The sequence below is a fragment of the Pezoporus occidentalis genome, unplaced genomic scaffold (assembly GCF_034315485.1).
Source record: "Pezoporus occidentalis ecotype Australia unplaced genomic scaffold, CSIRO_AGI_Poc_V1 ctg93, whole genome shotgun sequence".
In the NCBI taxonomy this organism is placed as follows: Eukaryota; Metazoa; Chordata; class Aves; order Psittaciformes; family Psittacidae; genus Pezoporus; species Pezoporus occidentalis.
Window position 1 is genome coordinate 3,372,442 of NW_026916294.1, and position 18,377 is coordinate 3,390,818.

Below are 18,377 nucleotides of genomic sequence, written 5' to 3' on the forward strand. Positions count from 1 at the left end.
TTCTGTTGGCTCAAACCTGGGCCTGAAGTTGTTGAAAATTCAAGTCACATAACACAGAAAATGAGTATTTACTCACTGGTCAAACCCACTCATTCGATGCCCTTCGTATCTGTTTAAAAGAATTGAATAATGCTCTTCTTTTAGGAATTTCAAAGCATTCCATCCTGATAAATGAGGAAATTCTCTCCATACCTATTATCTTGAAACTTACCTAAACAAAGAGAGTCAACTAATTTTAGATACATTTAACATTTTAATGAAAGGAAGGTGGTTATCCTAGACACCTCTTTCAAAGCCAGTTATTAGCTCTCAAGTTTGAAAGTGAAACATGGAAACGTTCTAACACACAGCACTTCTCTTCCAAGCAGTTGTCTCACAGAGAGAATATACTTCTATTGAGAAATGTCTAGTTAGTAACTTCCTGTCTTGGTTTTCTGATGTAGTCAACAGTGATGACTATGTTATTAGAAAACAGTAGTACTATTTTCCAAATAATCTGGCAAAAGTATGTAATAGGACATTTAGAGTACCTCCATTCCTTGCTTTGTTTTTAAAGGTTAGACCAGGCACTAGCCTCTAGAGAATGATGTAGTATTTCAGTTTGCTATACTGCTCTCCAAACTACTACAAAATGTTATCCTCTTTATTAAATTCTATTGGAAGTATTTTTGCATGAATCCTTTGACCTCTGTGCCTGGCAAAATCTTGGAGCAGATTCTCCTGGAAGGCATGCTAAGGCACATGAAAATCAACAAGGTGCTTGGTGACAGCCAGCATGGCTTCACTAAGGGGAAATCCTGCCTGACCAATTTGGTGGCCTTCTATGATGGGGCTACAGAACTGATGGACAGGGGTAGAGCAGTTGATGTCATCTACCTGGACTTGTGTAAAGCGTTCGACACTGTCCCACACGACATCCTTGTCTCTAAATTGGAGAGACATCAATTTGATGGATGGACCACTTGGTGGATAAAGAACTGGCTGGATGGCTGCATGCAAAGAGTTGTGGTCAATGGCTCAATGTCCAGCTGGAGACCAGTAACGAGTGGTGTCCCTCAGGGATCGGTGTTCGGACCGGTCTTGTTCAACATCTTTGTCGCTGCCATGGACAGTGGGATTGAGTGCGCCCTCAGCAAGTTTGCCGATGACACCAAGCTGTGTGGTTCAGTTGATACCCTGGAGGGAAGGAATGACATCCAGAGGGACCTTGACACACTTGTGAGGTGGACTGATGCCAACCTCATGAAGTTTAACCATGCAAGGTCCTACACCTGGGTCAGAGCAATCCCAGGCGCAGCTACAGGTTGGGCAGAGAAGAGATTCAGAGCAGCCCTGCGGAGAAGGACTTGGGGGTGTTGGTTGATGAGAAAACGAACATGAGCCGGCTGCAGTGTGCGCTTGCAGCCCAGAAAGCCAACAGTATCCTGGGCTGCATCAAAAGGAGCGTGAGACCTCACTTGGGGTACTGTGTACAGTTCTGGTGTCCTCAACATTAAGAGGACATGGAACTGTTGGAACAAGTCCAGAGGAGGGCCACGAGGATGATCAGGGGACTGGAGCACCTCCCGTATGAAGACAGGCAGAGAAAGTTGGGGCTGTTCAGCCTGGAGAAGAGAAGGCTGCGTGGAGACCTCATAGCAGCCTTCCAGTATCTGAAGGGGGCCTATAGGGATGCTGGGGAGGGACTCTTCATTAGGGACTGTAGTGATAGGACAAGGGGGTAATGGGTTAAAACTCAAACAGGGGAAGTTTGGATATAAGGAAGAAATTCTTTACTGTTAGGGTGGTGAGGCACTGGAATGTGCTGCCCAGGGAAGCTGTGAATGCTCCATCCCTGGCAGTGTTCAAGGCCAGGCTGGACAGAGCCTTGGGTGAGATGGTTTAGTGTGAGGTGTCCTTGCCCATGGCAGGGGGGTTGGAACTAGATGATCTTAAAGTCCTTTCCAACCGAAACTATTCTATGATTCTATGACATTCTATTGTCCTATAATAAAATCTGGTAGTCTCAACACTCATTTCCAGTTGATCATTCATATTTTATCTGAACTGTGCAAGGGTCAAAAATGCTTACAAAGTTCCATGCATACACGAGAAACAACTACTGTGCTGAATCCATCAAACTTCTGCTATAGTCACTACAGCTTCTAAGATTATAAGGAAGTTGTTCCTTACTGTGAGGGTGGTGAGGCCCTGGAATAGGTTGCCCAAAGAAGTGGTAAATGCTCCTTCCCTGGCGGTGTTCAAGGCCAGGCTGGGCAGAGCCTTGGGTGACATGGTCTAGTGTGAGGTGTCCCTGCTCATGGCAGGGGGTTGGAACTGGATGATCTTAAGGTCCTTTCCATCCTCAACTATTCTATGATATGACTCTATGATTTGACATATACAAGACCTAGGTCCTCACATTTGTGACATTCTGCAGCTCAGAAAGGTTCCAGAAACCCTGAAAGATTCTGAGACTCTAGATGAACTCTGCAGTTAACAATTTTGCTCCTACACAACAAACGATTTCCCCTAAAATTACTGTGAAAGATACATACTGTTTAAAGGCTGGTGAAATGCAGAAATGTAATTTGTGTGAATTGGAGCTATTATGAAATAAACTGTTCCATGCCTCACATATTAGGTGCTTTTTTTAGATCTTATCTTGCCTTTCATTCCAGAACACGTATAAACAGATATAATCATAACAAACAAAAAAACCCCAAACCAAAACTGGAACTATTATCAGAGACTGAAGATTAGTTTTCTACTGTGTTTCAAAACATGTGATTCAGGTGACTGGCTCTAGAAAACTAACGAACTTGCTACAGAAAAACGGAACTCACTGGAACTAGGACTATGCTCTAAGATAGCAGTACAAGGGGATTTCTGCAAGAATTCATTACAAAAAGCTAGAGAAAAAGACCATAAATAACAGCAAAGGCAGCATCAACATTTACATCAAGCTTAAACCACTATCACTTTGTAGCATTTTACTGATTTCTTGATGTTTTCTCAGGTTACATAAAGTTCCTTAGATCCCACATAAACGCAGCAATTCTCTAAAGGGTTTGTAAATGTTCAAAGCCCGGTGAAGTAAAAGAAGAGCAGAAAGCAGCACTATCCAACAGTGAAGCTCACACTGGTAACTAGGAAACTGTGGGAAATTACAGACCTTAGTTAACAGTGGTGCTTGATGGTTTCGTAAATAACTAGTCTTGGATTTGGGGAAAGGAGTAGACTGAAAAAGAATGTAATTTTCTGACCTATAAAGCTTCTGTCATTTCTGTCTCTTTTTTCCTCTCTCTCTTTTTAATAACATTGAGTGCTTTAAAAGTTTAATCCTCTTCAGACAAAGTTTTACATTGGTTCTGCATTTAGGTGGAAAGAGATTGAGTTGGGAATACCGCATCCCTGCTAATTTAGCAGTAGTCAAGAAAGGTCCACAGAGGACTTTCAAAGTCACCGAGTAAGTGCAAAGAACATTCAAATATCCTACTTTTTAGGGTAGATCAAAGACTTATTTCAGAAGAAGAATTATCACTTGCAGATTGGTTCCTTTGTTTACCATATGCAATCTACTGTGCCTGCCCTTTTGTAAAGATGGAAATTAAGAGTGTTCCAAGTCCTTAAAAGCCATTTTAAAAAAAGAATTCGGCAGCCTTCAGCCATGGGATACATAAACCACCACCATGTCACAATAATCCCTTGTCACAGGTACTAGCATCTCACTGGAACAGCTGCACCAGGAACATACCTTGATGCCACAACTGCTACCCTACTGCTAGTACTGTTATTCTTTATAATAACAGTAATATTTTTATGAGAGAAGGATCTTCTTTTGGCATGATGGTCTCTGAGGCTACAATACTGACAACATATACTATGTCATGAACAGTACCAGCAACCAACTGTAAAAGCTAACATGCATGCAACCACACTAAAAAAGAAGCAGCTTGAAAAAACATTTTCTCTCCCATTAACATGGATTAAAAAAAGATGAGATCTCACACTTCACAATACAGATCCAGTGGAAGGTTCCGCTGGGACACATATATTATTTGGATTTATATTACAACCCCCCAGCACCATTATTGCACATAAATATGACAGAAACATCTTTCATAACCATGTCAGACTTCTAAGCAAAAGAGCTTTTCAGACACCACAACTTTTATTGTTTGTGGGATTTATTTAAATATACTAGCCAATATAAGCAGTGTTTCTCCTTCAGGTCTCTGCTTGAACATTTCATTCTTAGGGTGGTAAGACTGCTTTACTAGCATGAACTTCACTGTTCTCTATTTGCAGCATGCTCCTATTAGGCACGCAAACCATACTAGTAGAATTTAATTTGGTGAACACTGCCTCTTCAGAAGCCCAATAAATGGTAAGTAAACTGCACAAAAGAAAAAACTGCTCTGATAAAAGCTGCATCCACTAGAACTTATGTTTCTTTGCAATACAGGCATCACAGCAGAAGTCTGTAGTCTAAACATATCCTAAGTGTATTCACAGCTGGTATCTTTCTGAATCAAGATACTCATCCTTATCCAAACTGCAAAGATAATTGCCTCCTCTAACAAAAGCCAGATGTGCCAAGCTCTGCTGTTCAGAAAACAGATGTTTTATTGTGTTGGCAAAACAACTCCTTTATCAAGATAGAATTCATTTCTATTTACAGAATTCATAGATACATCTACACACTCCCATTTGGTTATCAGATTTGTTATCCCTGCCTTTAAATTTTGTTTATGTTTGGCATCTTAACCTCAAATCCACTTTTTTCATCAATGTCACTGGCCAGTAATACATTGCTGATTGCAATCTGCCTCACAAATCTCCTTTAGCTTCCTTCAAATAGTAGTTCAACCCTCGTTAGTGGAAGGTGTCCCTTCCCACAGCAGGGAGCTGGAACTAGATGATCTACAAGCAGATACAGATTTAAGCATTTTCTGCTAATACGTCACCTTGTAGAAGGTCTGTCATGATGCAAAGAACTCAAGGGGGAAACCAAGTTCAGAACATGAAGCCCAAGAAGCAAAAGACAGGCAAAAGGGAAAATGATTTAACATGAGACAGGTCCCTCAAGGCAAACAAAAATTAAAACAAAAGACTGTAAGGTTGTACTAGATTAAAAAAAAAAAAATTAAAAAAAAAATCAATTTAAGCAGCAAAAAATACGTAACTCATGTTTTAGTTAGAATTTTATGTTCCAAGAAGATAATCCAAAATCCAATTCAGCCAAAGGTCTTTTAAAGCATTTTACAGCAATGGTATCAGGTACTAATTAAGACAGATTTGAAAGAGGCTGCTTCATCTTACACTGCCACAAGAACATGGAACAGATTAATTGATCAGGAAAGGTTTGCATTTGAGGAGACACTGTAATTTTAAGGTCAGAACAAGGTTAGCTGTATGTAAAAACACATGATTTCCTTAAAGAGAACTTAAGAGGTATGATTTCTCTTGTTTATGATTTTTGGGTCCTTACCTGGCCTGTTTGTGGCAGCCATAATGAAAACCTGCTGACGATTCTCCAGACCATCCATCTCCGTGAGTAACTGGTTGACTACTCGGACACTGGCTCCTGACTTTAAATGGAGAAATGTGTCAACAAAATTGAGAATACAGCGGGAATATGAATATTTCAAAGTAAAAGAAATAAAATCTCTGTCCCAAAACATACTCAAAGTTTCTTTTTCACACCTTCAACGCAACTGTATTCTGGATTTCTATTTTTATAATCTTAGCATTCAATTCTAATTAAATTAAATTCTACTAATACGGTTTGAGTGCTTAACAGAGAAAACCTCAGAGGTGGAATAGCTCTGAAGTCTAATGCATTCCATTTACACTCCTGCCTCAGGTATTTTCATGACCCAGTTCACGTTGTTCAAATAAATACAAACTTCACGCAAGCATTACAGTTGCATACAGGTATCAGATTTGGCCATAAATGAAACACGACATTGAACTACACTCCGTCTTTTCCTGCTGCTCTGCATGGCCAACTTGGTAGATATAGACACGTTCTCTGAGTAATTTTTCTCTATATATGCATAGTAAAAGAAAAAATAAAGCTTTATAAAATTTGACTAATATATTTTTCCTCAACAATGAGAGAGCCTCTTGGATTGCTTTTCTTGGGAGATACTGAACGTAGCACCCTTTCGGTTGCTTCCGTTGCTAACACAATGCCACAAAACCTGCAACTTGAGGTCATTTATTTATGGAGATATTTTACAACACACTCACTTCACGGTCAGACCTCCGAGGGCACAAAGCATCAACTTCATCAAAGAATATAACACACGGGGCTGAATTCCTGGCACGCTGGAATACCTGACGGACAGCACGTTCGCTTTCACCAACATACTAGAACAAAAGACAAATCACAGTGAAACCATTTCAGACATGAAGATTTTGATTTAAAACAAAATAAGCAAAAAAAAATCAGTTTTAAACAGTATTTGAGGTGCTTTGCAAGGGAGAATTGCAACTTGCTAACCAGTTTACTTCAGTAACAGTCTGTTTCTATGTCCTTACTGAGCAAGACTTACATAGGAACTGTCTCTAGCTCACTTATGACAGTTTGCAGTACATTCAGAGTTTAAACTTTTTTACTTCTCTACTTTTTGGGGAATAAATCTAACTTGCCATGAATCTGCTGATGAGAGTAGTGTGGCCAGCAGGGCCAGGGAAGTGATCGTCCCCCTATACTTAGCACAGTTGAGGCCGCACCTCAAATACTGTGTTCAGTTCTGAGCCCCTCACTACAGGAGACACATATGAGGTGCTGGAACATGTCCAAAGTTCAGCAACAAAGCTGGTGAAGGGTCTGGAGCACAAGTCTCATGAGGAACAGCTAAGGGAACTGAGGTTGTAGTGAGGTGGGTTGTAGTGAGGTGGGAGTCAGTCTCTTCTCCCCAAGTAACAAGCTGTAAGACAAGAAGAAATTGCCTCAAGTTGCACCAGGGGAGGTTTAGACTGGATACTGGGAAAAATTTACTCACAGAAAGGGCTGTTAAGCACTGGAACAGGCTGCCCAGGGCAGTGGTGGAATCACCATCCCTGGAGGTATTTAAGACATGTAGATGTGGCACTTAGGGACATGGTTTAGTGGTGGCCTTGGCAGTCAGTTATGATCTTACAGGTCTTTTCCAACATAAATGATTCTATGATTCACAAATACAGTCTTCATTAAAGGCCCTGTTGTTCTTCAGCTGTTCACAGACAAACCCAGTGAGCACTCTGAACAGAATGAACATCTGAAGTTCATATAGCAGTTGTTTGAAGACAGGGGGACTGGTGGTAGGGAACCAAAAAGTTACTGATCATGAGTTGTTCTCACTGTAGATTTTAAATTTTGTTATTTTTCCAGATCTGCATAAAGCAATGATGGATGTAGTTGGTCATTTAGAAATCCTACTTAAATCAAGAAGGCTCCATCTGCCATGTAATTTAAACTGAGAAACATACTTAAATCTACCCAGATAGCAGTGGAGTTGTTCATGTGTAAAGGAAAAAGCCAAAAACTTTAAGCAGAGGTTAGATGAGGCAACCTGAGTTGCACCAGTACCAGCTGTGTAATTACCAGGAACTTTGCTTGCCCCATGCTTCGGACAAGAATTCCATAAATAACAGAAGCACAATGATTAATGCATACCATATTTAGCAGTTCAGGACCTTTCACAGATATAAAGTTCAGTCCAGACTCATTTGCCACAGCCTATCAAAAGGAATAAAAATAGATGTATACATAAACCAGACATTTTTCATGTTTTCTTTGGTTCTGTCCATGGAGCAATAAACAAGCTTAAAGGAATGAACACAGTTATCAACTGCTTGTAAAATACAGAAAACAAGTACAATTATATGCAATGAAGACTGGGAACGGAGGCAGGGAATTTAGCAAGGTGTTCTCCCTCTTTAATGGGGCAGGGATCCAAATTCACACCCCAGTGTCCTCCCCCGTATTAGCTGAAGAAGTCTCAGTAATTAGTGGGAGTTAAAGAGATATTCAACTACATAAGAGCATTTGAAGACAAAGATGAGTGACAATCTGGAATGATTATCTGCATCTACATGGGGAGGCCATAAGAAATTAAATGCCCCAAGGAGAAGGAAGACAGAAGTATTTTCAGTCAGGTAAATAAAATAAACAAAACTACATAAATATAATGGAGTGTAGACTACTTCCAAGTATACAATTTAGTTACAGTGAAATATTCCAAACAAGTGGTTATCTAATAAAGTTTCTTTCCATCTTTGCTATTTTCCTCTTCACCAACTTAATTCCTTCAAGTTTTGCAGTAATTCCATATCAATTCAAGCAAAATCGTAATTTTATGACAAGAAGATCACATAACTTTAGCACAGAGGCCCAAATTTAATTTTATGATGAGAGGAGGTGCAAAAGCCCAACTTCTGGCAGTCTCATCCAGACTCAGCTATCCCTACAAAAACATCCACTTCAAGAAGATTCTCGAGTATTTTTAAACACACTGGAACAGGCTGCCCAGGGACATGGTGAAGTCACCATTCCTGGAAGTGTTCAAATACTGTGTAGATAAGGCCCTTAGTGATACGGTTTAGTGGTGGACCTGACAGGAATGGTTGCACTTGAGGATCTTGAAGGTCTTTTCCAACCTAGCTGATTCTATGATTCTGTGTTTAGAAAATGTATTACCTTAGCTAACAGCGTTTTGCCACATCCAGGAGGCCCTGCAAGGAGGACACCAGCTGGAGTAGTGAGGCCCAGAGCTTTAAACTGCTCTGGGTTTCGCACAGGTGCCTAGAAAAGAAATCATCATCATCATCATCTGTGACAAACAGCTAGCATGGAATTTTTCATTTCAGTTACAGTTGGATTAAAAATACTTCATAAGCAATTTTTTTAATGCCAATTCTTCTTAGGCTAAAAGAATAAACAGTCAATCAGCATCCTGTACCATTACTGAGAAGCAAAGATTATATAAGTTCTCATCCTAAGGTGTTAGTGTTAAGATGCCCTCTGACTGGCAGCGAGACTGCTAACCTCCCTTGTTTCCAATTCTTTGTGTGGCAGTTGTATAACTAAGGTTGTTAGTACAAAATTCTTAGGTAACTTAACGTTCAGTAATAAAGAACATTGTTTTCATGCTTTCAGTTTTCAGTACGTGAAAGGTTAAATACGTGTACCAGACTCATAATGAATTTGAAAGCAAATTAGAGAAGTCTGACAAATGAAGTTTTAAAATGAAGATGTTGCAAAATTCCTAGGTTGTGGCATATTAGAACTCATGGGCAGCACCTTGTATTATTATACCTTCAATACCTCTTATAAACCAAACAAGCATAGCTTTATTTCCTACACAGAGGGAAGTGCAAAGACAAAATCTTTGAAAGCAAGATTAAGACATACCAATATTGCCATAGTCAGCTCCTCCCGAACATCCTCCAGGGCTCCGATATCTGCCCATGTCACATCAGGAATTGTGACAAAGCCTTCTCTCTTGGCAGAGGGTTGCACAGATGACAGTGCAACAATAAAATCATTCATCTCAATGCACAGCTTCTGCAGCTGCTCCTCAGGCAAGGGGTCTTGCTTCTTCAGTAAATCCAAAAGCCTCTGCAATTCATCCTGAGGATATATGGAAAAGGAAAGAATAAGGTTATGCACTGGATTAGATTTTAAGAACCATTAAGGGCTTTTTCAAAGCAATACTTTCTTCAATTGCAATATTAATTATTATACAACAAATTATGCATGATACATATAAAATATGCAAAACAACATTCAAAAGTAACATTAATGATAAAAATGTAATGATAGGAAAGTACTATGTACATGTAATACTTGCGAAAGCACTGAGCTGACAGACTACAACCTTGATTTAGATACCACAGAAACAGAGCTAGCAACCACAGAAACAGAGCTAGCACATTTATTTTGTCTTCAAATTCTTCCCACTGTTTCTTCCACACTGATTAGGAAAAAGTTCTTTCCATGCTGAAATTTCCAAAACATCTATTACATGTATTAATTCTGGTTTTAATAACAAATTGCTCTCAAGAGAAAGCAAATAACTCTGCTGAACAGCACAATCCCAATAATTTGCAGAATATTCAGTTACATATACACCTTTAAAACTCTTAACACTTTTAGATTATGCACTTTTATTTAACATAATCTGATTTCAAGTCATCAACTCATTTCCTCAGTCTGATTAGACCTGGTTCTGTAGTAAGGCCCTGATAAAGTTTGGGCAAACAGAATAGACACACAGGGTAATGCTTTTCAACACTGTCCCATCTTGCAGACCACAGTGCCCCAGGCAGGTACATCCCAATTTCCCCAGTTGGCTCCTTATTGGGGAAACTGAGAAGATACTTGATCAAAGCACTTTATAGTTGCACAACAAATACATCCCGGTTCTTATACAGAAAGGCTGTATCAAAACCAATTGATACTGCACCACAAGAGAACTATACCGAAGTTTTCATTTATAAGATAGAGGGAGAAAAATAGTAAGAAACCCTGTTAAGTTTCCACATTTTTCCTACAGCAGTATATGGGGAATGTATCTCTTCCTATTTGTTGCAACTAAGATAGCTCTACAACTGACCACAAAGAAAGAGAAGTCTTCATAGTGCCCAATAATCCTTTTAAGCCTTCTCTCCTTAACAGAACCATTAAAAAAACCTCTGAAATAGCCAAGACCACTGAGTTTGTTTACCTGAATTGTGTGAATGATTTTTAAAGGCTTTGTATGTTTAGTTTCCCATTATAAACATAATATAATGGTTTTAATGACAATGCCCTGTATTAGACTATGTCAACCTCCTGCCAGCTATCAAAATATGGCTCTGTTAGGATTAGACTTCCTCATCCTCATCAACCCCTTTGATCATGGTGATGTTGATAAAAGCTGCAACTACCTGCCCCTTCCTGCTTTCTTTTGACTACATCAGGCCTCAGGAACCACTGGGAGTTACTGCAGTGTGATGCTGTTATTCTAATACAAAAGCTTACTACAGCTTTTTACACTGTTTTTTGCTAATGGCAATAGCACTATTCTTTGGCAGTCCTTCTAAAACCAGAATCCGAGTACAAACTGGATTTAAAACCAATTTGTTTTACTTCTCCAGACAAATCTTCAGGAAACCTACATGTAATGAAGGCATATACATGCTCCAAATATTGACAAGTAGGGTCAAGAATTTCTAGATAAAGATGGTCTGATTCACTGACAACAGCATGTTACTTGGGCCATAGAATAATTCTGGCACTGGAAATGCTGTTTTCTGCCACAGAGTTCCAGCTGTGCTGCACATTAACAGATACTTTCTCAAATTACATTGCTAACTCAACTTTTCCACTGGATAGATACCTCTCCCTCGAACTTGCTATAGGTATGAGATGCCACATGGGATTTACCACAACTAATCATACAGCTGGAAGGAAAAATGCAGACTGCATAAGTACTTCCTATTTTTGGCTAACTGCAACTATACCAGGTCAGGAAAGAGCCCCAGGCATCATAATGGATACTTCACTAAGGGCACAGCAAACAGCTTGATAAAAACTCAGTGCACTTTTGAGATTCTTAACATTCTGTTACTTCTGAAGGCAGATATAGCCACTATTTTAACCTCTGGTCTGCTAGCAAACAAAACAACACAACACAAACAACAGCAATGAAAAGCCCAAGGGAAAAAACACACCTTGTATAAAACGTTAATACTATCTTTAGAAGGTGTAGGTTTTGGGAGGCACTTACTCAGACCCATTATATGGGTTATTTTGGAGTTAAGCTTCTGGCTTAAGAGCTGTTACTTCTAAATCTAAAATTACATTTGCCATAGATGTTTAAGGATTTATGAGCAATGACTTTCCCAACTATAAAATGGCTCAGTTCTTAAGATTTATGTTATACCTTCAGAGGCACACGCTTCAATGAACAAATACCTTAGGAGGTAGTTCTAGTTGTTTGGCATCCTCTTCCACCAGGATGTCTGTTCCTATTCCCATGCTTTCTTCAGCTGAATTTCCTCCAGTGTGTATATGTTTCTTTTCCTGCTGCTCAGATTTTATCAGGACCCTGTTCACTGTGCACAAAGCTGCCTCACGACAAAGTGCCATCAGATCAGCACCTACATAACCTGGAGTCAGATGTGCTAAGTGACGAAATTCAAAGGATTCTGGGAGCTTCAGTTTTCGACACAAAGTCCGAAGAATTCTGAAGAAGTAAGGAGAAAAAAAGCAACAAAATAAAGATGAACCTGTGGCTTTTTTAATTTTCACATGAAAACAAACAGCATTGATTTATGGTCTCTCTCAGTCTACATGAACTGAAGTAGCACAGTGGGAACAATTTTCACTCAACTAGAAAGTAGCTAACAGTGAAACCCACAAACCCATACTAGGTATTTCCTTTCAGTTCTTAAACAAAACCCAGCATCAACCAACAAGGTCAATCAGTGGGTAAAAGTTGGTTTTGGTGAATCTCAGCATTACAGACTTTTTAAACCCTAGTTTATGATTCTAAATTGACAGAGTAGATCTCAGAGCATACCACAGAGACACATATAAGTTACGCATTGAGATATTCAACCTTGTATTCGTAACAACCTTAGTCTGCCTTGTCTGTTCCATACCAGTTTTATTTATTTATCAAAGAACATCCACAACAAACTATTCTACAAACAACAAATGAAATCAGACTGTCTGAAGAGCTCTGTCTTTTAATCTTCAGTATCTTTCCTCTACCACTGTCAGCTGAATATAACTGCAGATATTTCCTGTGTCCCCCCTAAAATTTCCAACGGGCATTTCCAACAGCTTATGTGTACACCTCATGTGTTACCTCATCCTGACCCAAAAGCTGAAGTTACACCTACTTATACAGTTCCATCACTAATACAAAACAGCTCTAGGTAACTAACAGTGAAATGCTATGCTGCATGCTTTTTTAATGGGAGTTATTTCACCCTGTATCAAGGCCCAAGCTTTAAAAACCTCCTTCAAGGTCCACCAGGCCTTCCTGCTGTTCTCCTAAGCCAAGGAGAACTGAAAACTACGTGAGTAGTCAAAACCAAAGACAAAAGCCAATGTCACCACACAAATACTGGCAGAGGGATCAAATCAGCTTGTTTAAAACAGCAAAACATCACTTCATTAGGAAAATATTCTAAAAAAGCAGCACAAAACCAGGAACAAACCAAGAAGTGAAGAACATTAACACGCTTTCTAGTTCCAATCAAAACTAGCTTAAATTACTTCCACATCAAGTAATGTAACTACAGAAATGTTTTGAATAGTTTAATATCTTGTTCTGTTCATAACTCTTAAATTTTAGTATGTTTCATCTGTTTGCCTCCCCCACTAATAATTTCCACAGTCTCTCATTTAAATCTGTATTAGTGACATTGGCTTAGTTCTCAAGACTTTTTCAACCTGTCTGACAACATCTGTAGTGAAGCAAGTAATTCAGAATGTAGTATTAAGAACTGTAAATGCCTCATTACAAATCCATCCCCTACTGTTTTCCTTCATGTGCTTCATACATGCACATGAAAACACCACAAGTAAACACCAGGTACTCCTTCTCATTCTACTTTATCCCCCTAAGGCTGCAGAACCACAAGTAGGTAGTTAGGTAGCAAGACTTTATTACGTGGTAAACCAGAGCACTATGAGGACTTCTGCTTCTATATGGCCCTTTTATTTTTCAGAGAAAGGAGAAAACCACCCCAGCAGAAACCAGCCCAAAGCCAAAACACACAGTAAAGCTAGAGAGGTGGTTAATTTAACAAAGAAAAATAAAACCAACAGTTCCTGTAAGCCTACACCTCCAGGAACACAAGTACAAACTGCACAAAACAATTACAAGAACGAATGTGACTAACTCATGAACAATCTTTAAACACTATGATGGCTTTCCCATTCACAACTCCGACCCTTTGAAGCAGTGCTGTTTCTGGGAATATCATACTGAATATCATATTTTCAACACAAACCAAAAAAAAACATCAGAATCAGAAATCTCAACAGTAAATTCTTTAGTTCTACATCAAACCACTTGCATGCTTTTGCACAACCAAGAGGAACATAACTATTACATACATAATTACTGTATGGGCAGGGTGGGGGCAAAGAAAGGTGGAATAACAGCCAGCAGTGTTGAGAACACAAAGTGAGCAATACTGCAAGCAAAATAGCTTGTTTTGTCAACCTAAGAAATAAGGTTTGTTGAGCTAGAATTAACTTATCCTTTAACCTTTCTTTCCTTCACATAACAAGCCACAGCTGTCTTCATGATTCCCTTCCTGTGTTTTTTGCTATTGTGGAAATGAGTAGCAGCTCTTTCTTAATTATAAAAGCAAAAGTTGTGGGGTTTTTGGTTTGTTTTAGTTTTTCCATCTAGTCTGACAGTCACAGATCTTTGGAATATAATGGGGCCAGTTACAAAACAGGATAACTGCAGCTCAGCTTAATGCCTGGACCAGCGTATTTCCACAAAAAAATGGAAGGGAAGAAGTTAGGCCTGTTGCTTAAGGTATGTATGTGCTTGAGAGGACTAACAAATGGGCTATACTTAATTTATGTTCCTAAATTAATAGTTACACAGGGAGCACCGAAGACAGCACGTTTAACTTCTGAACAACAGGGAACATATATTTAATTCCATCCTCTTTACTATTAAGGCACTTGAAAACTCAGTAACAATTGCTCACAAGAAATGAAATCATTCAAAATGTAGTCACAGTTACCAAGACAAAGAACAGATGCACACTTAATGTCTTCCACACTTTCCAGTGTATGCCTACCCACAAGTGTGTGCAGGCAAAAACAGGGCTAAACACAATACTCTTCCTGAATTTTTATGTTAACTTGCACATTATTTCCTTATTTATTAATTAAGGAAAAAGAAGCTTATACTTTTAACACACATACTTTTCTCTTGCTGCTTCATCTGGGATCCCTAAACGAATTTCCCGATCAAACCTCCCAGCTCGCCTCAGTGCAGGGTCCAGTGAGTCAGGTCTGTTGGTTGCTCCGATAACAAGGACCTGGGTAGTGGCAGCCACGTTATTCAAATCTAAAGGAAGGAAGGAAGGAAGGAAGTTAGTACTCATATCCACTGTCTCAACTTTGTCCTGATAGCAGCAGGATTCTGGTTCTGCAGCACACAATAATACTCAGAACAGCAGAGATAAACTAGCCAAAGGCAGACTAAACTGCTCTTCATCCTTATATCCACAACTTAGAATTTGCATTTTGCATAATCAAGTAAAAAGTAAGCATTTCAAACAACATTTGACACATTTTCCCATTATAACTCTCTGTCCAACAGACAGGCTTTTGTAACGCTGCACAGACCATTGTGAAAATAAGGCAGCAACATTCTCTCAAATTAATTAGAATCTTCCTACCATCCCCCAGGGAAACTGTGCCAAAACATGAAAAATTATTGCCACTATCTCCACTAAAGTAACCATGAGTCACTACTGAAGGAAAACAGCAAGCCTGATCATTAAGAGGTTTAGCTTAGTACAGATGTTCCTGAAACTGACCATCCATACAAGTCAGGAACTGAGCAACAATTCTCCGCTCCATGTCCTTTGATGCAACTTCTCTTTTTGGGGTGATGGCATCAATCTCATCAATGAAAAGGACACACGGTGCACTGGACTAGGAACAAGAAATATTAATAGCTACAGAATTACAATGGCAGAGTGCATTACAAGAGAGAAAGAAATTATTCAGACTTTCTATGTTGTAAGTATCACTGTAAGTCTGCTGTAGAAGCAGCCTGCCCTAGAACAATTCTGTTGTTATTATTGACTATCTGGAAAGCCACCAGACTACGAAACTGTGCTGAGCTGAAGCTATGAAATAATTAAGGCATGAGATTCAAAATGTGTCTATATATTGTTTAAAATTTAAACCTGCCTCTACGCTGCTTTATGTTTTCTATAAATACTCCATTGTGACTGCTTACTTGCTTAAGTCCAGAAAAGAAAATCAGGCAAGAAAGGTCTGGGTTGGTTTTTGTTTGTTTTGTTAGTGACATTAGAGCTGTGGAATTTCAAGAGCTAATGTTACTGACATACATCACAAAACAAAAGTAGCAGTAGGTGGTCATGAAGAATGATCTGCCAGCTTCCAGATGACTACAGAGCCTGACCATGTTCAGAGTATAAATGAGTAATGAGCAACTCCTACAAGTGTTCTGGAATTCCATGTACTTCATGTTCATAAAAAACCAACACTAATATAGAAGAATAATTAGTGTAACTAACAGAACAGTGTTTAACAGACGTAAGATTATTCATATTCTCAAAAAGCACTAGTAGGGCAGAGGAATACTTATGGAAAACACTAGAATCATCCTCAAAAACAGTCCAGTATAAAACAACAGTATTTTCAGACCCATGCACTCGGCATTATCGGGTGGCAACTGCGCCATCTAGTCGTCATTCATCTCCACTTCGGGAGAAAATGCAATTAAGCTGTAAAGAGTCACAGCACACACATAATGTGTAACTATAGTTTTGTTCCCTGTACAAAAACTAAGTGGACGTGAACGTGAAAGGCGATAAGAAAGGCCACATTTTATTTTTAAACATCTTTTATGCAATATATTTAGTTGCTTTAAAAATAACGCAACCTTCCCTCAATGTACACACAAAAGATGTAATTTCTAAAAAAAAAATCTGTACGATCACACTCAATTTTATTCTAAGAAACATCTTCACAAGGCTTTCTAAAATTAAAATGTAGTTGGAACTGGAAACATAATAATCTAACAGCTTCACAATAAGCAGTTTAGCTTCGCTTAGTATTCTTTTTCACAGGTACATATTCTAAACACCTATCTACATTTGTAGCGGAGAGCAGAAAAATTGAATAAAGTTGGAAAGCCAGAACATTCTCAGAGGTCAGGAACAAAAAACTGACCTCATGAAATAAAACATTATCCACATATTAAATGTTTAATGTTTTAACCTGGCTGGTTCTCTTTGCTTCTTACCGAGTCTGGAACTTTCAGCAAAGCAAGACTTCAGCTGTAATTTGATTTGTTCTCTTATTATGTTTGTCCCAGATTTCATACTTTATACCTAAACCCGCAAGTTTTAAGTCTCTCACATTCATTCAAATCCCATGCCTGATAAAAGCAGCAAAAAAAAGTTGTAATAAAAGAGTACAGTGAACTGCTCTTCCCTATTTTTATGTATCAAGCCAAGCAGCTCCAAATAGGTAAATAATTTATGATGATCTCTTTACATTGATATGATGAACTGTATTTGGCCAAGATTTCAGAACAGTGATCTCTGTGCTCTGTGACAGCGTGACACTTAGTACAATGGAATTCTAGTCACAGAAGGGGAGACACTATGACTTGTGTGCAGCAGTATAAAGATTCACTCACAAATCTTCACTCAAATTCATACCACAGCAACAAAGTATGAATCCTTACAAAGACAATGAAAAACAGTTCAGTGTCTCACCACAGCCTGCTCAAACAGTTCTCTCAGTTTCTGCTCAGACTCCCCTGACACTCCAGACACCACCTCTGTTGCTGCAACTTTCAGCATCGGGAGCTCAAGTTCCTGAAAAAGACAAGGAACATACAACATCATGTATTGTATGCTATATCTAGAGGTTAGAAATACTGGCTGTCCTAGAGGACAGATATTTTCCAGTATGACATATTTTATGCCCAAAGATTATTCAATCAAGACTAATCTTAAAGAGCTTTAAAACACAGATTAGCTGTATCCTCCAATTTAAAATGGGTCTGTGCCATTTGACCAAGTGAACAGAAATGGATATAAAAACCAGGTTTTCCTAATTCAGTTAGAGAACAATTGCACTGTCAAATAACTTTGCACCTTGGCCTCCAACCCAGTCCTTCACAACACATATATTTCGGTGCATGCTTGGCCTCCCTTCTTGAACAAGTTGCCTATTTCCATCTGTGAAAAGCATTGCTTAGCAGTGTGGTTTGGTTCCCTCAAACGTGCTCCAGAAATATCTGAGGAGGAACATACAGTGAGATATTTGTAAAGCTCAAGGCCATGTTTTTCTGCTCTTAAAAGTAAGTAAAATTGTAACTTTGATAGACTGTAGCCCAGTAGTGCTATAGGTAGTGGCAGCCTATTTCAAGCTCCTTGAACTACACATATATATTAAAAAATAATCCTAATTTATACAAATCAAGGCCACCAGAAGCACCTGGGGCTTGGAGGAGCTAATTTGCCTTAAACAGCACTATTGAAAATCTCATATTTAAGAATTACTCATTAAATTTATCACAGAATCAGAATCCCAGGTTGGAAGGGATCTCAAGGACCATCTGGTCTAACCTTTCTTTGCAAAAGAGAGTCTAAAAAAGATGTCCTAGCGC

At 38.9% G+C, this 18,377-nt stretch overlaps 1 protein-coding gene across 6 annotated transcripts in view; it reads right to left on the reverse strand.

Annotated features, from left to right (window-relative positions):
- The window catches only part of NVL (nuclear VCP like), a 41,895-nt gene that overhangs the window by 14,360 nt on the left and 9,158 nt on the right, over positions 1–18,377 (reverse strand). For 5 of the 6 annotated variants that reach the window (XM_062606020.1, XM_062606018.1, XM_062606017.1 and 2 more), the window contains 9 exons: positions 17,479–17,580; positions 15,541–15,658; positions 14,921–15,065; positions 11,933–12,203; positions 9,386–9,604; positions 8,672–8,776; positions 7,649–7,711; positions 6,238–6,357; positions 5,474–5,573 (listed from right to left, as the gene is read on the reverse strand). In XM_062606020.1, the coding sequence (XP_062462004.1) occupies positions 5,474–5,573; positions 6,238–6,357; positions 7,649–7,711; positions 8,672–8,776; positions 9,386–9,604; positions 11,933–12,203; positions 14,921–15,065; positions 15,541–15,658; positions 17,479–17,580 (1,243 nt within the window). The remainder of the gene's footprint in view (positions 1–5,473; positions 5,574–6,237; positions 6,358–7,648; positions 7,712–8,671; positions 8,777–9,385; positions 9,605–11,932; positions 12,204–14,920; positions 15,066–15,540; positions 15,659–17,478; positions 17,581–18,377) is intronic. The other variant, XM_062606016.1, reaches the window with a different exon arrangement.